Below are 25,200 nucleotides of genomic sequence, written 5' to 3'. Positions count from 1 at the left end.
TTAAATGGAGGTGTTGGTTCTTGCTTATATGCAAACTTGAGTAATTTTATTTTGTTGGCGTGAGAGCTCAGCTATGTTTGTGTGTGTGTTGCACTCCCACTGTAAACTTTCATAGGAGGCCCCAGTCCCTCGTCCCCTAGCTCACAGGCCATGTTCTCATCATCACGCCGGCCTCTGAGGGCATATCTGCCCTCACCATATATTCACACTATAAGCACAACTTCAGGAGAAGGGTTATGCTGGTTCTTATCTGGGACTGCTAATACAACTGCCTATAGCAGTGGTCACCAATTTTGATCACTCCCTCTGACTTAGCAAAGATAGCACGTCAGCAAGAGACCCCAGTCCACTCCAGCTACAGCCTGTCCATCCACGCCCCTCTCCCCTGCCATACCCTCCCATCTTATCAACACTGACTTGGTGTATGACAGATAGGCCTCCCATAACGCTGGGACCTCCCTCCTTTTCCCCTGTTTATTTGAACTAGTCTCATGCCATATTGCAGGTAATTAATGAGTATGATCGCAGTGAGGAGGAGATACAAGGGGCTAGTTTGAACTTGAGCTTCTTAGTCCCTACTTTACCTTTTTAAATCGGACAGGAACAGCATAGGACGGGCTTAAGGGGGCATATCAAACTGTTTTTAGTTCTATCTTCCAGGGAGATCTTTGTCTAAATTGGATTATGTGTAGAAGTGCAAACACTGCTTGTTATCATGTCACGTTGTTCTCAGTCTCATCTAATCCCCTTTATCCTCCCCTCTTGGCGCCACTTACAGGCCAGCGGAGTTGGCGTACAAGTATGGCAACCTCAGCGAAGGAGTTTGCAAGCCGGGCTACGCAGCGGCCAAGATGACCGCCATCTATCCAAAGTGAGCAAAACTCCTTCTGTTCTCGCTTCAGGGATTGATTAGTCATTGGGTGCATCTCAAGAGTCTTAAGAGGCTTCCTCTCCTTGTCTCCACCCCTTTTGTACTTTGCACTGACTTGAAAACTTGGGGCGGCAGGTAACCTAGTGGTTAGAGCGTTGGGCCAGATCGAGTCCCCGAGCTGACAAGGTAAAAGTCTGTTGTTCTGCCTCCGAACAAGACATTTAACCCACTGTTCCTAGGCCGTCAATGTAAATAAGAATTGTTCTTATCTGACTTGCCTAGTTAAATAAAGCTTAAACTAAAACAAAAAGAAAAGGTTGTAAGATGAAGGCAAATTCACAGTAGGCATATGCCATAGTTCAGTTTAGTTCAGTGGAGATGGAAAGGCAGCCACTCTAGACTATTGAGACGCTCCCTGGAGACGTTATGTCATTACTCCAGCCCTCATGGCCTACGGGGAACGGCTCGTAACATAAAAGCCCCACATTTCCACACAATCTTTTAGTTTTCAGTCATGTTTCATTCATTCATTTCCTCACCACAAACTTCATACCATTTCCCCGTCAGCCCTCTGAACACAAAAGCATCTCTGTTGGGACAGCGTAACCCCCCCATCCTCTCCCCATTTTTGAAATGGTCACCAGCGGTGCCTCAGAGGCTTATTGTCGGAGGGGCACCGACTTCCTGTCCAGGAGGGCATGACTCATCACTTCCTCTTTCAAACACAATCCACGGAACACTTGACGGCCCTCCGTGATGTCACTGGGCCTTTGATGCCATCCCTCCACCCTTCTCTCCAGCCATAGGTCATTATTCCATGAGGCCTCATCAGCTATGGCCAATAGAGGAACATTTTCCACATAGCAGAAGATTTTCCCAAGGCATTTTACTCAGCTGCTCCTAAACGTGGAAGATGGGGACTCCATCTTAACATACGATGAGGTTGTGTTGATGTATAGTCTGTGAAAAGATGGCTAATAGTGTCTCGTGTTGCTCATATTCGCTTAGACCAGCAATGACTGTGACAGCTTTATTGAAGATATCCTGATATTTCTTTTATTCTGTGTGTTATACTTTCTGAACAGAAAAGACTGGCATTTTTTGTGTAGATAATAGATTTTCGTACGGAAACCAAAAGGGGCCGTTGAGGCGTTACACAAATAGGCTTATGATTATTATGAGAGAAAAGGGCTGACTTGGAAGAGCTACGTTGGGGCTCTGCTAAATTAGAGCAGTCGTTAAAAAAGCCCCTTTCCAGGGAACTGCCCTCCCAACTAGGAGGCTGTGTGTTAACGATGTCTCCCAACCACTTCCTCTAATCAGCCACACGTTTTCAGATCAAAGTTCCCTACAACAGAGAGCACCTGCTTGGGACTGCATTGATTACTACCACGTTCACTTCAGTCACACACTGTTGAATTAGCACTATTAATGGCTTAGAGTGACAAAGTTGGGTGTATCTGTTAGATGTCCTAGAGTTTGAGGTTTGTCATGTGTGATTGGGGAAAGCAAAACGTGATTGGTCGTACATGACATGTACAAACACAGATGCCAAACCGCTTGACTTTTTCCCCAAAAAAATTGTTACAGCCTGAATTCAAAATTGATTAAATTTTTTTTTTCTCATCCGTCTACACATAATACCACACATTTTTAACATTCACACCTGTGATTCAATACACCTTTGGCAGCGATTGCAGCTGTGGGTCTTTCTGGGTATGTCTCGAAGAGCTTTGCACACCTGGATTGTTTAATATTCATTTGATTATTCATTATTCATTTGAAAATTTGTGATCTGTCAAGTTGGTTATTGATCATTGCTAGACAACTGTTTTCAAGTCTTCCTATAGATTTTCAAGCCTATTTAAGTTTAAACTTTAACTTAGCCACTCAGTAACATTCAATGTGGTCTTGATGAGCAACTCTAGTGTATATTTGGCCTTGTTTTAAGTTATTGTTCTGCTGAAAGGCAAATTCATTTCCCAGTGGAAAGCAAACTCCATTTTGTTTATTTTTTTTTATCTCTAGTCCTTAACGATTACAAGTATACCCATACCATGATGCAGCCACCACTATGCTTGAAACTATGGAGTGTGTTACTCAGTAATGTGTTGTATTGGATTTGCCCCAAACAATTTTTTGTCCTGAAATCAAAGTGTCAGTGACACAAAATCTTAATTTAATCAATTTTAAATTCAGGCTGTTACACAAAAACATGTTAACAAAGTCAAGGGGTGTGAATACTTTCTAAAGGCACTGTATATCTGTAAACGGCTACCTCTTGGCCACTTTTCCATGTCAGGCCACTCTCATAGAGGAGTGGCAACCCCAGCTCTGTTATCCAGATGGGAATCCCATCTTTGGTTTCTCATGGCCAAATTGGATAATAATGCATGTAAAGATGTAGCCAGCATTTTTTTTTGGCAAATTACATTTTGGCATAAATTAATTTAGTCTGTAGTAAAAACAACTGATGGTTATTTATTTGGCCAGATCCCTTAACCTCCTGAATTTGAGGTCCCTCCCTAATCATCTCCATCCTCCATGTTTGCCCTCTTCCAAAAGGCCCTGCCCAGTGGAATCCAATTTATTTTCAACGCTTCCCCTCCCCTCACGCCAAACTGTTTGTATTGGAGCTCTAAATCAAGTGTTGGCGGTGAACTTGGGCGGCGCGGTTATGAAAATATGGCCCCCAGTGAGAGGAAATGAGCACAATGTGCCTGGGCCTCCTGTTTTGGGAGCACTCTCTCTTTAAGACAAGCAAACTATCCACTGTCTGTCCATCCATAGGCTAGGATACTCTTGACAGTCCCAAGTTATTTAATGCCCGGCTCGGCCCCTGAAGCCACACGTTAATGAGTCGGGGTTTGTTTTGGCAAGGGTCTTTGCCCGTCTGTTTCTGTCAGGTGATGTGTAGAGAGAGAGCCAGACATGACTGTTTACTCTTTTTTTCTTTCTTTCTTGGTGCATCAAGTGCAATTAAGGAGTTTGGAGTGGCTCCTCTTGTAAACCGCGTTTGCTCAGTTGAGTTCAGACGGGCTCATTTGAGTTCAGACACGATTAGTAGGATGTGAAGTTTGCTGACCTGATAGCGGAATCGGATTCCTTTGGTGTTAGTAGCCATCTTGACTGGGTGCACTGTGGGCAGCCGTAACTAGTTGTTGGTTAAGACAACCCGTGGATGTAGACGCAGCCCCCCTGGGGGTTAGCCTAGTGAAGCCAGCCTGAGTTCCTCCTAGATGTTGTTGTGGTTTGCGTCCCAGGCCTGTGTGAGTTGTAGAGAACGTCTTGTTGCTGTCAGTGTAAACACCACGGGGACCTCGCTAGCGAACTAGTAGTCTCACACACTAACACTCGCTCTCACATTGGTCCTCTATGCTGTGTAGGTTTTCATAGGATGCAAAAAGATTTTTCCTTGTAAGTACTTAAAATGGGCTTACAATATAGTATAGCATGTCATGTTTATCCATACACATTTTTGTGACAAGAATCACTAAATCAAAATCTATCATTAAATCTAATCTGATGACTTTTCTACCACAACCACATTTTTCAAAAGAGCTACTAATCATACAAAGAATTTCTCCACAAGAATCACTTATGACATATAAACTGTCCTAGAACCAGTATAAACTGTCCTAGAACCCTTGTTTAAACCCCAATCTGCGAGCGTGTTGTGAGTACCTTAAGTGCGAGCTGTAAAAGCGGAGCGTTGGAGGCGCAGGCTTGTTAAACGAGGACCCTGGTGCTCTCCCCAGCGAGACAGAGGGTCATAAAAACAGACATCCATCGTCCGGCCACACTTCCAGAAGCAGCACGTACAGCCCGGGTCTGAGGCCTGACCAGGGGAAGTGGCTCTTTTTTTATTTGAGAGGGAGTGCTTTATCAAATAGTGGTTGGCGTAGGAGCACTTTGTTCGTGTGCCGGCTGTTTCTGCAAACATTACCAATCAACACTGCCTACTTTAATTTCCTCAACATCCCTTCCCAAATCGTCTGGGACAGATGACACTGACATCAATACATTGTCAGGAAATGTATACCCAGACTGTGTCAAGAATGGTTTCGGCCTTTCCTGGGAAGAAACATTGTCGATAAGAGTACATGTAGCAGACTTGTTCTCTATTTTCCTCTCTTCCTTGAGTCAACCCATTTTGCACCCTGTGTGAACGGGATGGGTTCGGTGAATGGGGGGAGTGGAAAAGTGGGATGACGCGGTTAGATTGATGAGTGGAACAAGCGTCTCCTCTTACGGCCCAGTGTCTTTAACTCCTGGCGAGGAATTAACACCAGAGCCCCAGGGTCACGGTAGAGTTAAGTGGGGGCCATGGGCTTCTTAGGGTGGAAGAAACACTTTTAGAAAGAAACTGTCAACTTCTAAGTTAGTGTCCAGAGAGCCATCAGGGTTGTCCACCCCCAGACCCACGTACTCTGCTTGATAACTCACTCACCTGTGTATTGGGTTATCAGGTAAACTCTGTTGCTCATTGGCAAGTCTCAATTCAACTTGATGAACACCGCAATCGATCTATGGTGAATCTCTCACTAAATATCTGGCGCAGGAAAGGGCTCGCTGTTGAACTCTGCATCTAGAAATGAGAGGACATCGCAACACAGTAGGCATATTTTGGTTAAATTGACTCATGCTGGACTTCTCATGAGTTGACAGACAAACTGTTTTACAAGTTTTATATTATTTGACTTCAATTAAATGCAGTCTCAAATGGCCGCCTGCCCTTTTTAATAGCCGAGCACACGTTTCAGCAAATAAACACATTTTCAAATAATTATTTACGAGGTTACAATGAACACAGCTCTGATATTCCCACGGTCATGTGCTTTAAACATATATATTTTTTATTCTGTCATTGTTGCTAGCTGTTGCGTCCCCGTCCCTATTCTTTTTTTTCCTTCTCGGGCTCTCCATGGTGCTGAAGCGCAAAATCAGGTGTGTATGATAGTCTGCAGCCTAGTCTGCACGTCTGATCTGTGATGGATTTGTTGTTTATAATGTTTATACAGGTCATATGGGGTCACAATAACTAGTGCGATAGTCTTTTCAACATTTTATTGAACAAAAGCTGTATGCATCATTAGCGGGACGCCGATGAAATTGGAGGGCGCGCAGTTCAAATAAATAATCATAATATTAAACATTCATGAACACACAAGTGTCTTATATCATTTAAAAGCTTAAATTCCTGTTAATCTTACTGCTTTGTCAGATTTCAAAGAGGCTTTACCGCAAAAACATACCATGCGATTGTCTGAGGACAGCGCCCCACATCAACATATTTTTTTTAACCAGCACAGGCTTAACAAAATTACAAATAGCGATTTTAAATAAATCACTTACTTTTGAAGATCTTCCTCTGTTTGCAATCCCAAGAGTCCCAGCTACAACATGAATGGTTGTTTTGTTAGATAAAATCCTTTATATACCAAAAAGTCAGTTTAGTTGGCGCCATCGATTTCTGTAATCCACTCGTTCAACATGCAGACAAAGGAGTCCAAAAAGCTACTGCTAAACTTCATCCAAACAAGTCAAACAAAGTTTCTATTCAAACCTCAGGTACTCTAAAATGTAAATAAACTATAATATTTAATACGGAAATTAGTATGTTCAATAGGAAACTAAAATTAGTAACCGAGCGCCCTCCTCCAAGCACTCTGAAAGACTGATATTGTACCTGTGGTCTCTTCACCAAAACTCCAAATACTTGTTTGTTTAAAAAAAAAAAAAGCCTGAAACCTCGAATAAAGATGGTTGACGTCTTTTATTTGAGCTTGGCTCAAATAGGAGCCCGTCTCTATGTGCTGTTTTTCTTCAGCGATTTAAAATGCCAGGCTATTTATTGAAGTTTTACAGTAATCCCTCCTTCTCTTCTTTCTACTGTTCTTCTCACAGGTTCATGAAGCCAGCTCCCATGTTTCTCGACCGGAACTTCAAGCGGCTGGCCAAAGTCCGCAATTACTTGCCTCCATTTGGATTCAAAACACAAGGTAAGACAAATTGTGCATCTAGCATTAGACAGATTTGATTATTCCATGTATCTCATTGATGGCAATGGGTGTGTCATTAACTTGTCATGGTGGTTTTGGAACTGTGTATAGATGATGATTTGTGCTTGATAGGTAAGCTAAAGAGAAGATGGTGCCAGAGCTCTACCATCCTTATCACCACGGGCCAGTTAGTGCATCTTCACGCTTTGTGATAGAGCTGGCAGAACATCCCCCCTGGCCTACTTGGGTCGATCTCACGCTTCTCCTGTCATGCTCTCTGATGGTTACACACACTGCCATTGCCTGGGTTGGGTAGAGGGTGAGAATGGGATGCTTGGATATTACAGGACGTTTCTTGCTACGGCAACATCTAGACAGTGAGACAACACTTCAGTTTCTCTGAACTTCTACAAACTTCTATGGCTTTTTCTTCAACTTCAACACCCATCTTTCCTCAATTGTGACGCAGTAAGGCTGGCACAATAACCAACTGTTATGGATGAAGAACGTCATGAAAATAAAATTAGATTTAAAATAAAAAATGATATCGAACAGCTGACTGAATGACCAAAATGCAGGAGCAGCACACATAGAAATAGAGTGAATAGAACAGGCTTGGAACCTCTAACCCTGACAATTTGACTGGCATACTCATGGGTACAATCCCAATGTCTGGCTGGTATTGTGATGTAGTAATTTCCATTTAAATGTAGAATGTTCATTCAAATGACGTTAACGGATGTGGCTCATGCAATGGAATGTACTTTTTTTGTAATGTGAGTTGAATCAACAAATCATAGCACATATTTGACTTCCTAATTTGCTCATAGGTCGAACATATACAGGTTAAGACAACGTCGTCACAAATCTGAGACCAGCGCCGTTGCTAACTTGCATAGCCGGTCCCATTGTTGAAAAGAGTTATAGGATATTAGAATCCCGTTGTCTCAACATAGCTTTGCTTCTATGGGTACACTCGTAATGGCTGCCAGTCCACCCATTATGCCATCATTGACTTGAATGGGGACTCCTGTTTTATTTATTAATAAAAATTTTTTGTCAGATTTTATTTTATAAACATTACAAACGACAACAACTACATCACACCTGCCCAGACCTGCTAGCACACACCTCCATCACCAGCGCCCGAATCACTTTCCGCCACATGGTCTGAAACTGCACCATTTTATTACTCTCCGTAGCCCACGCACTTTCAAAATTTAAATAATTAATCCTTAGATTTATCCATTGTAATTGATGGCGGATTAATTTCCTCAGTTTTAGTATTAAAAAAAAACATTTGAAGAGAATTGTCAAATCCATCGGGTATCTCACTACACCCCCATATGCCATGTCTTGAAATATGCAGACAGACGGTTTAAAAGTAGGTTTACATTGTAGTATTTCTGACAGCCAACTTTCTAGTGCCGCCCAGAACCTCCGGACTTAATAGCATTCCAGAAAGCAAAATTCCACCTAGTCACATCTCAATACGGGTTTAGGTAGCTCACTGACGGGTCCGTCAAGAATCTATGCATTTTACGAATCAAACATGAGCACATCATGCGATCGGAATTGGGAAGATAAGATGGAGCATGATTTCAGGCTACTCTATCATTCAATTTCCAACACTTAGGAGCGAAGTGCATGTAAAGGTACACTGAATGTTACCTTTGTGCTCTGGCAAGAGCCCTCTACCCCACACTCGCATGCTGGTTTTCAAAGGCAAATGCGCTACACCTGGTTTCTGTTTTCTCCACGGTTTGTGACTGCAGTGGGGTTTCCCTTTTAGCTGTATTCATGTGGAGAGGTGATACGTGTGGACCTTGAATAGAACTCCACAAAGGATTCCAAATTAGGAGCAAAAAAATAGAAACCTTGAAAATAAAAGTTTATTTGTACTTTTTTTTGCGGCCAAGCAGCCTTGTTTGCTAGACTTAGAAACACGGGGGAAACCTCCATCCTTCATGTGGTTTCTGGCCTCTCCATCATACTATAAGCAAGCATGGGGGGGCCGTTTTTTCACACAGACCTTTTTGACATCTGGACCTATATATTGGTATAAGCTTTTGGATTGCCTAAACCAGGTATTCCCAAACTGGGGGGTACGCGCAATGCCGTCGGGGGTACACCAAATAAAAATGTGATTCACATGTAAAATATATTTTTAATCACATTTTCAAACAGTTCATTTATATATTTTTTCTCTCTCCTGAGTAGCCTCGTTTCACTGCCAAAAATAAAATTGAACCAGCTAGTGTTTAGTGAAATAATAACACAATGTCAAATACAGGTAGCCTAGTCAAATAATTAACATCCAATCACATTAACCATTACTCCCTCGCGGGAATTCCACTAACGGTCCGTATATAGCCAAATGTAGCTACTGCTCATGTTGGTATCTGTACTGATGGCGCAAAAGCCATGACAGGGTGACATAGTGGAGTGGTAACGCAGGTGCAAGCAGTTGCTCCCGACGCCACTTGGGTACACTGCAGCGTCCACCGAGAGGCTCTTGCTGCCAAGGGAATGCCTGACAGCTTGAAAGACATTTTGGACACTACAGTGAAAATGGTTAACTTTGTTAGAGCAAGGCCCCTGAACTCTCGTGCATTTTCTGCACGATGGAATGATATGAGCAGTGACCATGTAATGCTTTTACAACCTACAGAAGTGCGCTGGTTATCAAAGGGCAAAGTATTAACACATATTTTTGAATTGGGAGACAAGCTTAAAGTTTTCTTTACTGACCATTTTCACTTGTCTGACTGCTTGCATGATGATGAGTTTCTCACACGACTGGCCTATCTGGGTGATGTTTTTTCTCAGCTGAATGATCTGAATCAAAATTGAGGCTATGATTAAGAAGTTGGAGCTCTTTGTCTGCGTTAAGAAGGACAACACACAGGTCTTCCCATCATTGTATGATGTTTTTGTGTGCAAATGAACTCAAGCTTAAGGACAATGTCAAATGTGATATAGCGAAGCACCTGAGTTTGGTGTGAAATTATGCAGGTACTTTCCTGAAAAGGATGACACAAGCAAACAACTGGATTTGTTATCTCTTTCATGCCCTGCCTCCAGTCCACTTATCGATATCTGAACAAAAGAGCCTCATTGAAATTGTAACAAGCGGTTCTGTGGAAATGTAATCAGAAGCCACTGCCAGATTCCTGGATTGGGCTGCGCTCAGAGTACCCTGCTGTGGAAAATTGCACTGGTAAGACACTGATGCCCTTTGCAACCACATACCTATATGAGAGTGGATTCTCGGCCTTCACTAGCATAAACTAAATACAGGCACAGACTGTGTGAAGACATACAGAAAACGTTTGACCTCTGTCATTGCCAACAAAGGGTATATAACAAAGTATTGAGAAAGTTTTGTTATTGACCAAATACTTATTTTCCACCACAATTTGCAAATAAATTCATTAAAAATCCTACAATGTGATTTTCTGGATTTTCTTTTCTCATTTTGTCTGTCATAGTTGAAGTGTACTTATGATGAAAATTACAGGCCTCATCTTTTTAAGTGGGAGAACTTGCACAATTGGTGGCTGACTAAATACTTTTTTGCCCCACTGTAGCTATATTATAAAGTTTAGATATGTCTGGCCTGGGTGCAGTTATGCTCTTTGGAAATCCCTAATGATTCAATAAGCATTGTATGTTTGCATGTATTTCTTCATGTTCGACTGACCAGTCTCACTTGTCTCCCTTTACCTTGTGTAAGCAGCACGCTGTAGCAGAACGTTGAGATCATGTTCAGTGACACCTCCAACCCCTCCTCCACATTTCAGCTGAAGATTTTCCTTGCCAGAAAAGTGTACTTCAAGACGACGGCCATTTATCTGAGCTGCCGCCTAGACATACTTGGCTGAAGTGTTTATCCTGGGTGCTCATAACAATTAGCGCAATGTCTCTCTTCGAGAAACCTGTCCCAATTTTTTGGGGGCGGGGGGTTGATTTCACCCTATTGAGTCGGGTGTGGTCTGGTCCTCTGTTTATGCTGACTGGAGTGATGCTTGATGCCAGACTTCGACGCCGCGTCCAAACAATGGGCCACTGCTCATTTTGTGCTGTTTAATCACGAGGCTCGTTAGAGGGGATAAAGCTGTAGGCCTACTTACATTACTCTTGCAAGAAGCAACTGAGACGCCTACATGGGGTTGTGGTTGAGCCTAATGACATTTCATATCAGTTGTTGAACAAATGGATCCAGCACGCAACTGAAATGTGATTATACAAGCGAGTGATTCATTTGGATATTACCTTGTTGGATAAATTGGACACACAACCTAGATATACATCTCCCGATCTATGGTAGACCTATGACTAATATGAGGAGGAAAGAGTCAAGAAGTGCTAGTGGGCTGTGTGGGGGTGGGGGAGCGAAGACAAATGTGTCTTAAACACCAGAGTCATGACTCCGCCAGAATACCCTCTGGAACATGGCAGGAATGCACGCTATGGCTAAACATCCCCGTATCTCACACCACCAGACCCAGCTCTGTGTCCACACTGAGAGAGCCCTAGCACAGCACACTTCAACCGGGAGAATGTGCTTGTTTGAAAACGGCATTCCTCACTGAGTGGTTTTATGGGCAGCGTTTCACCCGGATTCATCCTTCCTGAAAGGGCTGATGGTTTTCCAATGTTACTGTCCCCGGGCCCGTGGCTTATCCTTATCTGTAATTTTAATAAACGGTTAGGAACATTTTCTCCTCCAGACCTTCTCCCAAGGACCACCTAGCTTGCTACATTGTTTTCTGGGTGTTGAAGTCCTCGACAGTTTGTTATTAAAGAGGAGCTATTAATCCTTTTCATGAGGGGTTTTGTCTGTGACCTAGCAACAACAATGAACTGTAGTTGATATCTAAACTGTCTTTTTCTCTCCCGTTTAATTTTGCAGAAAGAATCATAGACAGTATTCTAACTGCAACAAAGAACTATGGCTTGGGTGAAGTCCTTGACAGGTAATTGCCATGGGAATTAAGTAGCGCACTCGCTTGCACACACAGTTTTTAACCCCTCAGATGTTCTTCTCTTCCAGTCTTGGTTGTAAAAGATGCATTATTGTGGGCAATGGTGGTATCCTGGCCAACAAGTCTTTGGGCTCGCGCATAGATGATTACGACATTGTGGTGAGGTGAGTCTACTTCCAACTGAAGGGCAACATGATGCCAGTTAAGAGGGTAAAGATGATAGTTCTGCTGAATGTCAGTTCCTCCTTTTGAACTCTGACACTGGGTAGACTTTAATGGACTTGGGGTTAGTTTGGTAGCCTGGGTGCCAGCCGCAGATTGTTGTGATGTCAACACACAATGTATTCACCCCATAGCATTTCTTCTCTAACCGCAGGTTGAACGAGGCTCCTGTGACTGGTTTCGGCAAGGACGTGGGCACCAAGACCACCATGCGCATCACCTACCCTGAGGGGGCCATTCAGAAGCCTGAGCGCTACGAAAAGGACTCGCTATTCGTCTTCTCCGCCTTCAAACCGCTGGACTTCAAGTGGCTCAGACAAATGGTCTACAAAGAGAAACTGGTGAGGCATACCTCAAGGCTGACTGTTACTTTTTTTATATATACATTTGGACCGCTAAGAAAAAGTTAGTTGGTCATGTTTGTTAGTGGTTGGGTGCACTTCAGCTGCCCTGAAAGAGTATGCATTCTTCTGCAAAATGTCCAGTCCCACCATCTTTCTAGGTCTCTTCCATTGCTTCTCCATCTGTCATAACATTAAGGCGACCACATAAACGTGAATCTCACTGGATGTTTTTGATAGTTTGAGTGCTTTCTGTGGCACCACGTGACTAGTGGTGTTTTAGAAAAGCCATTATGGTCATAGACACTATACGGCATCTTCTGATGCAGTCATTTGCTCGTCTTGTGACATTTACTAGATGTGGATATTATGGGTTCTCACAATACTTTCTCATTTCCTCATGATTATGAAAAATAGGGTTTAAATTGTGCTTGATTGAGAAACCAATCTGAGCAAATGTTCTCTCCACTTTTCATTCTGCCCTGTTGAGAAATAAAACACGATTTTCCCATTTAAGGACCTTTGTCCTTTCTTTTGACAAGCCACTGACTGCCATGCTTGAGTGACAGCCTGCGAATTGGCCTCTTAATCCGAGGGTCTGGCTGACTGAATGAGCTTTTCCTTATCTCTGCCAGGGAGGACGGCAGACAATCCTGAATCACTGAAAGAGCTTGCACAAGCACTCTCGTCAGTCTGCAGTTACTCTACCACAGTCAGGGTAGGGTATGTTAAATTCAAGGATATTCGCAGTCTCTCCAGATGGAGAAAAACATTGTCTGCTGTTGAACTTGCCGGTTGAGCATTCAATTTTGGCCGTGTTGAGTTTCTCCCTATAGGGGCTGCTAATTTTCTGAAGGGATTCTTCTGGTAAATCTGGCAATCCAGCATATGGGGAATCCGCTTCCTATCCAGCGCAGCTGTGTGACTTTCAGGGACCAGTGGCAAGCAGGAATTTTTACTAGGTGACATTTGTCAAAATACAAGACTCTGGAGAGATAAGAGGGGTTAGGAGGAGGGAGAGTGAGAGAGGGGGTAAAACTAGGGTAAGGGAGAGGGCCATAAGAATAAGGGAAAGAGTATATGAGTTGGCTGTTCGATTGGGCCTTTTGAATTGAGCAGATCTGTCTGGAATATCAGCTGGTAAGTAGCAGGGACAGTGGAAATGGCGAACATGGAAAACATTTATCTGAGCTCTGGCTCCTCACAGATCAGCCTTAGATCTGCAGTGGAAGGAATACTTTCTCTCATTAAATAAATCACTGGTCAAAAGTCCTCGGTCTTCCATGAAGGCACTGTAGTTGGGATGCATGCATGCACGCGCACACACTTAACTCAGTCACACCAACTCACTATTTTGGGTCGAACTTGCCTCATGCAGCTCATTGTAACTCACAAACTAAATTGATTACGTAAATTTTTTTCTCATTGATATACACACACTACCCCATAATGACAGTGAAAATAGGTTTTTAGACATTTTTGAAATTGTATTGAAAGTTAAATACAGAAGTGTTCACACCCCTGAGTTAATCATTTGTAGGAGCACATTTGGTACCGATTACAGCTGTGGGTCTTTCTGGGTGAGTTCTAAGAGCTTTCCACAACTGGATTGTGCAACATTTACCCATGTATTGTTTTCAAAATTCAAGCTCTGTCATTGGTTGTTGATCATTGCTAGGCAACCATTTTCAGGTCTTGCTATAGATTTTCAAGTAGATTCAAGTCCAAACTGAATCTCTACCACTCCAGGACATTCACTGTCTTCTTGGTAAGCAACGCCAATGTAGATTTGGCCTTTTTTTTTTTAAGTTATTGTCCTGCTGAAAGGTGAATTCATCTCCTAGTGTCTGGTGGAAAGCAGACTGAACCAGGTTTTCCTCTAGGATTTTGCTTGTGTTTAGCACCATTCCGTTTCTTTTTTATCCTGAAAAACTCCCCACTATGCTTGAAAATATGGAGTGTAGTACTCAGTAATGTGTTGTATTGGATTTGCATTCAGATTTGTATTCAGGACAAAAAGTTAATTGCTTTGGCTGACAGGATGCATGTTTTGGAATTTAAAAAAAAACGTAATTCCACTTTCATTGTAAATCAGATTTTGTTCTTAACTGACTTTCCTAGATAAAAAATATTTAAACATTGTGATGTACAGTTGAAGTTGGAAGTTAGGTTGGGTTGGAGTCATTAAACCTAACTGGGTTGGAGTCATCTGGGTTGGAGTCATCCAACCTAACCTACACTTAGGTTGGAGTCATTAAAACTTGTTTTTCAACCACTCCACAAATTTCTTGTTCGCAAACTATAGTTTTGGAAAGTTGGTTAGGACATCTACTTTGTGCACGCCACAAGTAATTTTTACTACAATTGTTTACAGACAGATTATTTCAATATAATCCACTGTATCACAATTCCAGTGGGTTAGAAGTTTACATACACTAAGTTAAACAGCTTGGAAAATTCCAGAAAATTATGTCATGGCTTTAGAAGCTTCTGACTCAAATGATGTCAATTAGCCTATTGGAGGTGTACCTGTGGATGTATTTCAAGGCCTACCTTCGACCTCAGTGCCTCTTTGCTTGACATCATGGGAAAATAAATTGTAGACCTACACAAGTTTGGATCATCCTTGGGAGCAATTTCCAAAGGCCTAAAGGTACCACGTTCATCTGTACAAGCAATAGTACGCAAGTATAACCACCATGGGACCACGCAGCCGTCATACCGCTCAGGAATGAGACGTGTTCTGTCTCCTAGAGATGAATCCCAGAACAACAGCAAATGACCTTGTGAAGATGCTGGAGGAAACGGGTACAAAAGTTTCTATATCCACAGTAAAAACGAGTCCTATATTGACATAACCTGAAAGGCTGCTCCAAAACCGGCATAAACTCACACTACGGTTTGCAACTGCACATGGGGACAAAGATCGCACTTTTTGAAGAAATGTCCTCTGGTCTGATGAAATACAAATAGAACTGTTTGGCCATAATGACCATCGTTATGTTTGGAGGAAAAAGGGGGAGGCTTGCAAGCCAAAGAACACCATCCCAACCGTGAAGCACGGAGGTGACAGCATCATGTTGTGGGGTTGCTTTGCTGCAGGAGGGACTGGTGCACTTCACAAAATAGATGGCATCATGAGGGAGAAAAATTATGTGGATATATTGAAGTAACATCTCAAGACATCAGTCAGGAAGTTAAAGCTTGGTCACATGGGTCTTCCAAATGGACAATGACCCCAAGCATACTTCCAAAGTTGTGGCAAAATGTTTTAAGGACAACAAAGTCAAGGTATTGGCGTGGCCATCACAAAGCCCTGACCTCAATCCTATAGAACATTTGTGGTCAGAACTGAAAAGTGTTTGCGAGCAAGGAGGCCTACCAGCCTGACTCAGTTACACCAGCTCTGTCAGGAGGAATGGGCAAAAATTCACCCAATTTATTGTGGAAGGCTACCCGACACGTTTGACCCAAGTTAAACGTTTTAAAGGCAATGTTACCAACTACTAATTGAGTGTATGTAAACTTCTCACCCACTGGGAATGTGATTTAAAGAAATAAAAGTTGAAATAAATCATTCACTACTATTCTGACATTTCACATTCTTAAAATCAGTGGTGATGCTAACTGACCCTAAAAATGTCAGGAATTGTAAAAACTGAGTAAGTGTATTTGGCTAAGGTGTATGTAAACCTCCGACTTCAACTGTATGTACTGCCACTGAGCACAAAGAGAGGCATTACAGTAGTTAAAGGGACCTGTTATGGCTGCGATCCCCGTACAGGGACCAACATCAGTGGAAATTTCAGTGACAACTAAAAATACAATTTCGTATTTTTAGTTTGAAACATTCTTGAAAATGCAAGTGTCTTACACCCTTCAAAAGATTAGAATCTTGGTAATCAAACTACGTTTTCCAATTTAAAATAGCTATTACAGAGAACAAATCCCATGCTTTTGTTTGAGAAGAGCAATCAAGAACAGAAACATTTTCCGCCATGACAGTTTCTAGACATTCACATCTGAAGGTAAAATTATGACTTACATTCTGATATCTTGCTCTTATTTCTCTTCCTGAGTATCCCATTGATCAAATGAAGTGCCGTTTTCTTTGATAAAATCAATTTTTATAGCCTAAATCTAAACATTTTGTAAACTATTTGTGCCGTGAATTCCATCTCTATCAATTTTTTACGGAGCTTTCGGCGTGTTTCGCCCCTGTAAACAATCGTTTATATAGTCATGGTGGGTTTCAGTGCATTCCTCTGGATGTTTGCAACACAGTCAAAGGTCATTGTTTTTTTTGCGGGGAGAATTGACCGAAGTGAACTGATTTTGAAGACAGCGATTAAATGACTACCTGACGCACCAATAATTTTAGCGAAGCTTCATTGATTGACTATTTCTGCCCAATGACCACTGATCTTCTTGAAATCTAGCTGGGTAGATAGCCAATGAGCTGAGGTAAACGCCAGTATGTAATGGTTTGGGGTTGGACCACAATTCCTTGGTTGTAATCGCACGCGCAGGGAACTCCATTTTTGCCTTGACGATCAGAGCAGTTGCTGTAAGGCTTTTTACGTGCAGCTGTATTTTGGAAAGTTGTAGTTTCAACGATTTCATTGAAGATATCCTGGCGAATACATCATGAATACAAAGTGAAGTCAAACTCTAAAGTAAAAGTGAAAGTGAGACAGATTTTGTTTTTTGAGGAATCTTGGAGTGTTATGATTCAAACGAACTGAGGAGCTGTTTTTGCAAGGACCGGACGTACTTCTGGATGGGTAAGTGCTAATGCCGTTTTATGAAATATAAAAAAATATATATATATATTTTTGCAATGAAATGTGTAGTTTGTTTTTGTGTGTGTGTGTGTGTATATATAATATATATATATATATATATATATATATATATATATATATATATATATATATATATATACAGTGCCTTGCGAAAGTATTCGGCCCCCTTGAACTTTGCGACCTTTTGCCACATTTCAGGCTTCAAACATAAAGATATAAAACTGTATTTTTTTGTGAAGAATCAACAACAAGTGGGACACAATCATGAAGTGGAACGACATTTATTGGATATTTCAAACTTTTTTTAACAAATCAAAAACTGAAAAATTGGGCGTGCAAAATTATTCAGCCCCTTTACTTTCAGTGCAGCAAACTCTCTCCAGAAGTTCAGTGAGGATCTCTGAATGATCCAATGTTGGCCTAAATGACTAATTATGATAAATACAATCCACCTGTGTGTAATCAAGTCTCCGTATAAATGCACCTGCACTGTGATAGTCTCAGAGGTCCGTTAAAAGCGCAGAGAGCATCATGAAGAACAAGGAACACGCCAGGCAGGTCCGAGATACTGTTGTGAAGAAGTTTAAAGCCGGATTTGGATACAAAAATATTTCCCAAGCTTTAAACATCCCAAGGAGCACTGTGCAAGCGATAATATTGAAATGGAAGGAGTATCAGACCACTGCAAATCTACCAAGACCTGGCCGTTCCTCTAAACTTTCAGCTCATACAAGGAGAAGACTGATCAGAGATGCAGCCAAGAGGCCCATGATCACTCTGGATGAACTGCAGAGATCTACAGCTGAGGTGGGAGACTCTGTCCATAGGACAACAATCAGTCGTATATTGCACAAATCTGGCCTTTATGGAAGAGTGGCAAGAAGAAAGCCATTTCTTAAAGATATCCATAAAAAGTGTTGTTTAAAGTTTGCCACAAGCCACCTGGGAGACACACCAAACATGTGGAAGAAGGTGCTCTGGTCAGATGAAACCAAAATTGAACTTTTTGGCAACAATGCAAGACGTTATGTTTGGCGTAAAAGCAACACAGCTCATCACCCTGAACACACCATCCCCACTGTCAAACATGGTGGTGGCAGCATCATGGTTTGGGCCTGCTTTTCTTCAGCAGGGACAGGGAAGATGGTTAAAATTGATGGGAAGATGGATGGAGCCAAATACAGGACCATTCTGGAAGAAAACCTGATGGAGTCTGCAAAAGACCTGAGACTGGGACGGAGATTTGTCTTCCAACAAGACAATGATCCAAAACATAAAGCAAAATCTACAATGGAATGGTTCAAAAATAAACATATCCAGGTGTTAGAATGGCCAAGTCAAAGTCCAGACCTGAATCCAATCGAGAATCTGTGGAAAGAACTGAAAACTGCTGTTCACAAATGCTCTCCATCCAACCTCACTGAGCTCGAGCTGTTTTGCAAGGAGGAATGGGAAAAAATGTCAGTCTCTCGATGTGCAAAACTGATAGAGACATACCCCAAGCGACTTACAGCTGTAATCGCAGCAAAAGGTGGCGCTACAAAGTATTAACTTAAGGGGGATGAATAATTTTGCACGCCCAATTTTTCAGATTTTGATTTGTTAAAGTTTGAAATATCCAATAAATGTCGTTCCACTTCATGATTGTGTCCCACTTGTTGTTGATTCTTCACAAAAAATACAGTTTTATATCTTTATGTTTGAAGCCTGAAATGTGGCAAAAGGTCGCAAAGTTCAAGGGGGCCGAATACTTTCGCAAGGCACTGTATATATATATATAAACAATGGTCGGAGTTGAATGGAACACCTTAGTGACCGTTCCCTCTGCTCTATACAATCAATACATATCTGTTTATTTTATGTGATGATAAAAGGCTCATACAATACAAATATTTTTTTTATGTTTTCTTTCACAGTGATAGCGACTCCGACTGGGAGGCCCCGGTGCCAAGCTGCCCACTCTACCTGTGCCCCCCAATGGTGTTCATATGCCACAGTTCATTACTGCAGGCATGACTGTGCCTCAGGGCCAAAAGGGCACAGCATGGAGGCGTCGTTGTGTTCTGTGTCGCATGAAATGCACCACTTGTTCAGTTTGCCTCTGCTTTACATCAGAAAGAGACTGCTATGGGACAGGGCACAGGCAGCAAAATACTGTGACGAGGATTTCCAAGGGGTGTACTGTTTATTTTTTTGTTTATTCATTTATTTTTTTTCTATATTTATTTTCTAATATTTTTGTAAACATTTTTGTTGTTGTGTGTGTGTGCGTGTGTGTGTTAGAATTGCTTTTTGATGTGTTGTATATAGTTATTTGCACTGCTGTATATAGTTATAGGTCATTTCACCAATTCGGCCACTTGGGTACATTTGGGCAACTTGTGTGGGACACCTGGGTGACTTCATGCTAAATGTCATGTAGCTCACCCATTCCTGAAGTTATCAATCTGAAACTTTGCACACCTACAGTTGCCCTCCTGTGTTATCCATCAAAATTATATCCAGCATCCTATCTGACTGTGTGGCGATTCTAGTACATTTGAAAGATGATACTACAACAATAAAAAACAGAAAACGTATGCTCTTTCTCTTTTCTTCCACCAGATCTACTGTGTTATATTCTCCTACATTCAATTAACATTTCCACAAACTTCAGAATGTTTCCATTCAAATGATACCAAGAATATGCATATCCTTGCCTCTGGGGCTGAGCTACAGGCAGTTAGATTTCTTCAGGTGGAAATTGAGAACAAAGGGATGCAGCCATAACCGGTTTTAAAGGGATATTTTGGGTGAGGTTACAGGTAGTTTTAACGAGCCAGTACTAACCAGCGTTACCCATAGACTTCCAGTCATTGCGCCGCTATTATGCTATTATGTCTTTTTAAGTGTTTGTTGCTTGACAAATGGGGCCCATCATTGTGGTGAATTCCTGTTGATGAAAGATCATCCAAGAAGCTCTGTTCGCTCCTAGAGCTAGATTAGCATCGAACGCATACATTCCGTCTGTTGCGGCAAACCGTTTCTCTTTGGACGTGTTTATTCTTTGGCAGGTAAATAAAAAGGAACGTCAATTTAGATGTTCAACCAATCAGGTATTCACATTCATTCAATTACCCTAGTTTTGGGTAGATATTTCTCTACGCATGATATGGGGGAACTGAATGATGAGATGCGGTCCGGTCTCCAAGCATGATTAATTCTCTCAGTAAACAACCTGTAACCCTGGTAACAAGGTAGTCAGTCAGATAACTGTTGACTGGAAACTGTAATCTGCTGTTTGGTCATTTTGGGAACCCTCATCAAAAGACAAGTAATCATGTTGATTGAATATTATCGTCACTTCATTGCTACCGGAGTAACTGCATCATAAGGGACCTAAACTATTGCAGTGGAAACATAACACACTTTGTATGTTTTTAGCGACTGCGGCTAGCAAGCCCCTTTGTGCTGTAATTTTTTTAACCCCTTACATTTTCACCTTGTTAATACCAGTAGTCCAGTTGTACACCGGTAAAGCCATGAGTAACTGTACAAAGAAAACAAGCTTCAGAAAACACATGTTTTCTGACTCCTGTTACACTAATCCCTACACATAGCCAACCCCTGTGCACTCTCTCCTTTTTGTCTGGCCCACAGGGAGATTTGTATGTAGCTTTGAACAGTTGCTCTGTGGGAGCTTTGATGTCTTTGGTCTGGTGGGGGCTCCTTTGTGTGGTGAGGGCGCTCACAGGTGGAAGGAATGCAAGGCCCTTTCAGGATGCCTCTCTCACCAGGTTTGAAAGGGAATGTTTCTCATGGCTTCTTTTATGTGGGTGGGAGGTGCGCTTTCGTAATAGTGCTTCTGAATGTGACTCTCACCTGTGCTGTCATGGCTGTCCCCTTTTCCCCCCTCTCTTCTGGCAGAAGTGTTTTGATGAGTGACTGACACCTGACTGTTTTTTAAAGGTTGGAGAGTTTACCAACATTTCTTGCCCAGAGGGAGTTGGAAATTACATAATAAAAGTGTAATGACGGCCGTTTTATGGGCTCCAGACCAATTGTACTATTTTGGGTATTTTTTGAAAGCTGAACTTAACTTTTTTTGTACATAATGTTTCCACCATCGTTTTAATGACTGAAAAGAGCTTCTGGACCATCAGAACGGCTAACACTAACCTCGATTTGGACGAGGACTTCTACTTCACTGAGTTGGAGGCGAAAGACATTCATTATCCTGGACCTGGCGTTGATCCCTGACACTTGTAGAAGGTGAAGACTGCTCTATATAGGCTGGCGCACGGACACCCTGGTGAGACTACGAATAAATAAATCGCCTCTACCCTCTGTTCTATTGGCGAATGTGCAGTCGTTAGAGAATAAATTGGACGAGCTCTGCTCAAGACTATTCTATCAACGGGATATAGACTATGCTTCTAGGAGTCATGGCTGAACAAGGACATGGATAATATAAAGCTGTCTGTTTTTTCTATGCATCGGCGGGACAGAACGGCAAAGTCCAGTAAGATCAGTGGTGGTGGCTTGTCTCCTTTATTAACAACAGCTGTTCTGCAATCTCTGATAAACTGTAGACCATACTATTTACCAAGAGTTCATACATTTTTTGTGTAGCTGTCTATTTACCACCACAAGCCAATACTGGCACTGCATTCAACAATCTGCATAGGGCCATAAGCAAACAAGAAAATAATCATCAAGAGGTGGTGCTCCTAGTGGCAGGTGATTTTAATGCAAGAAAACTGAAATCCATTTTTACCTCTTTCTTCCAGCATGTCACCTGTGCATCTAGAGGGATAAAAACTTTAGATCTCGTTTACTCCACATCCAGAGACTCATACAAATCTCTCCCCCACCCTTATTTGGCAAATTGGACCTTAACTCTCCTCCCGCTTCCTGTTGACAAGCAAAAACTCAAACAGGAAGTTTAACATATCAGTCACCGGCTTCATTAATAAGTGTATCGATGATGTTGTCCCCGCAGTGACCATACATGCATACATATTCCAACCAGAAGCCATGGATTACAGGCAACATCCGCACTGAGCTAAAGGCTAGAGCTGCCGCTTTCAAGGAGCAGGACACTAATCCGGACGCTTATAAGATATACCGCTACGCCCTTGGAACCATCAAACAGGCAAAGTCTCAATACAGGACTAACATTGACTCCTTCTACATTGGCTCTGATGCTCGTCAGATGTGGCAGGGCTTGAAAACTATCATGGATTACAAAGGGAAACCCAGCTGAGAGCTGCCCAGTGACGTGAGCCTACCAGAAGGGCTAAATGCCTTTTTTATGCTTGCTTCAAGGCAAGCAACACTGAACCATGCGTGAGTGCACCAGCTGTTGCGGACGACTGTATAATCACGCTCTCCATAGCCGATATGAGTAAGACCTATAAACAGGTTAACGTTCACAAGACCGGAGGGCCAGACGGATTACCAGGATGCATATTCGGAGCATCTTCACTGACATTTTCAATCTCTCTCTGACCCAATCTGTAATACCTACATGTTTCAAGTAAACCACCATTGTCCCTGTGCCTAAGAACACCAAGGTAACCTGTCTAAATGACTACCGCCCCCGTGGTAACGTTTCTAACCATGCTTTGAAAAGGCTGGTCATGGCTCACATCAACACCATCATCCCAGAAACCCTGGCCCCACTCCAATTTGCATAACGCACCAACAGATCCACAGATGACGCAATCTCTCTTGCACTCTACATTGCCCTTTCCCACCTGGACAAAAGGAACACCTACGTGATAATGCTGTTCATTGACTACAGCTCACCGTTGAGCCCTCCAAGCTTTTCACTAAGGTAAAGACCCTGGGACTGAACCTCTGCATCTGGATCCTGGACTTTTTTTGACGGTGGTAAGGGTAGGGAGGAAGTGAGGCCCTGGCATAGTGGTGCCAGGAAAATAACCCTCTCCTTCAACGTCAACAAATCGGAGGAGCTGATTGTGCACTTCAGGAGACTGCAGAGGGAGCACACCCACATCCACAGTGGAGAAGGTGAAAAGCTTAAATTTCCTCGCCATACACATTACTGACCATATGAAATGGTCCACCCACACAGATGGTGTGGTGAAGGCGGCGCAACAGCACCTCTTCAACGTCAGGAAGCTGAAGAAATGTGGCTTGGCCCCTAAGACCCTCACAAACTTTTACCGATGCACCGCTGAGCACATCCTGTCAGGCTGTATCACCTGGTACGGCAACTGCACTGTCTGCAACCTCAGGGTTGTGCGGTCTGCCCAACTCATCACCAGGGGCACACTGCCTGCCCTCCAGGAAACCTACAGCACCCGGTGTCACAAGAAGGTCATCAAAGACCTCAGCCACGCGAGCCACGGCCTGTTCATATCATCCAGAAGGTGAGGTCAGTGCAGGTGCATCAAAGCTGGCACAGAGAAGCGGTTTTTCAGTTTCTATCTCAAGGCCATCAGACTGTTAAATAGTCATCACTAGCCGGCCTCCATCCGGTTACTCTGCCATACACCTTAGAGGCTGCTGCCCTATGTGCATAGTCATACAACACCAGTCACTTTAATGTTTACATACTGTTTTAACCACTTTGTATGTACAGTGCATTCGGAAAGTATTCAGACCCCTTGACTTTTTCCACATTTTGTTATGTTACAGCCTTATTCTAAAATCTTAAGTTGTTTTTCCCCTCATCAATCTACACACAATACTCCATCTTGACAAAGCAAAATGTTTTTTTATTTTTTATTTTTTACAAATGTATAAAAAAAAAGCTAAATAACGGATATTACATAAGTAATCAAATTGTATTATTCACATGCGCCGAATACAACGTAGACCTTACAGTGAATTGCTTACTTACGAGCCCCTAACCAAAAATGCAGTTTCCAAAAAATATGGATAAGAATAAGAGATAAAAGTAACAAGTAATTAAAGGGCAGCAGTAAAATAACAATAGCGAGACTATATACAGGGGGGTACCGATACAGGGTCAATGTGCGGGGGCACCGGTTAGTTGAGGTTGTATGTACATGTAGGTAGAGTTATTAAAGTGACTATGCATAGATGACAACAGAGAGTAGCAGCGGTGTAAAAGGTGGGGGGGGGGGGGCACTGCAAATAGTCTGGGTAGCCATTTGATGAGTTGTTCAGGAGTCTTGTGGCTTGGGGGTAGAAGCTGTTTAGAAGCCAACTGAGTTGCAAAGAAAAATCCATATCAGACTGGCCAATAAAAGAAAAGATTTAGATGGGCAAAAGAACAGACACTGGACAGAGGAACTCTGCATAGAAGGCCAGCATCCCGGGATCGCCTCTTCACTGTTGACGTTGAGACTGGTGTTTTGCAGGTACTATTTAATGAAGCTGCCAGTTGAGGACTTGAGGCATTTGTTTCTCAAACTAGACACTAATGTATTTGTCCTCTTGCTCAGTTGTGCCCCGGGGCCTCCCACTCTTCCTATTCTGTTTAGAGCCAGTTTGCGCTGTTCTGTGAAGAGAGTAGTACACTGTACGAGATCTTCAGTTTCTTGGCAGTTTCTCGAATGGAATAGCCCTCATTTCTCAGAACAAGAATAGACTGACGAGTTTCAGAAGAAAGGTCTTTGTTTCTGGCCATTTTGAGCCTGTAAATCGAACCCACAAATGCTGATGCTCCAGATACTCAACTAGTCTTAAGAAGGCCAGTTGTATTGCTTCTTTAATTAGCACAACAGTTTTCAGGTGTGCTAACATAATTGCAAAAAGATTTTCTAATGGTCAATTAGCCTTTTAAAATGATAAACTTGAATTAGCTAACACAACGTGCCATTGGAACACAGTAGTGAAGTTTGCTGATAATGGGCCTCTGAATGCCTATAGATATTCCATTAAAAATCTGCCGTTTCCAGGTACAATAGTAATTTACAACATTAACAATGTCTACACTGTATTTCTGATAAATTTGATGTAGTTTTAATGGACAAAAATGTGCTTTTCTTTAAAAAA

At 42.3% G+C, this 25,200-nt stretch overlaps 1 protein-coding gene across 16 annotated transcripts in view; it reads left to right on the top strand.

Moving 5' to 3' along the window:
• The window catches only part of LOC110530111 (CMP-N-acetylneuraminate-beta-1,4-galactoside alpha-2,3-sialyltransferase), an 86,315-nt gene that overhangs the window by 34,711 nt on the left and 26,404 nt on the right, over nt 1-25,200 (top strand). For 13 of the 16 annotated variants that reach the window (XM_021612935.3, XM_090181989.1, XM_090181988.1 and 10 more), the window contains 5 exons: nt 779-871; nt 6,779-6,873; nt 11,789-11,852; nt 11,930-12,025; nt 12,238-12,424. In XM_021612935.3, coding sequence (XP_021468610.1) covers nt 779-871; nt 6,779-6,873; nt 11,789-11,852; nt 11,930-12,025; nt 12,238-12,424 — 535 coding nt within the window. The remainder of the gene's footprint in view (nt 1-778; nt 872-6,778; nt 6,874-11,788; nt 11,853-11,929; nt 12,026-12,237; nt 12,425-25,200) is intronic. The other 3 variants (XM_090181993.1, XM_090181994.1, XM_090181991.1) reach the window with 1 other exon arrangement.

Source organism: Oncorhynchus mykiss, chromosome 8 (assembly GCF_057628025.1).
Source record: "Oncorhynchus mykiss isolate SJ-2025 chromosome 8, ASM5762802v1, whole genome shotgun sequence".
Taxonomy (NCBI): Eukaryota; Metazoa; Chordata; class Actinopteri; order Salmoniformes; family Salmonidae; genus Oncorhynchus; species Oncorhynchus mykiss.
The sequence above is the reverse complement of the archived record's forward strand: the minus strand, read 5'-3'. Positions and strand labels throughout refer to the sequence as shown.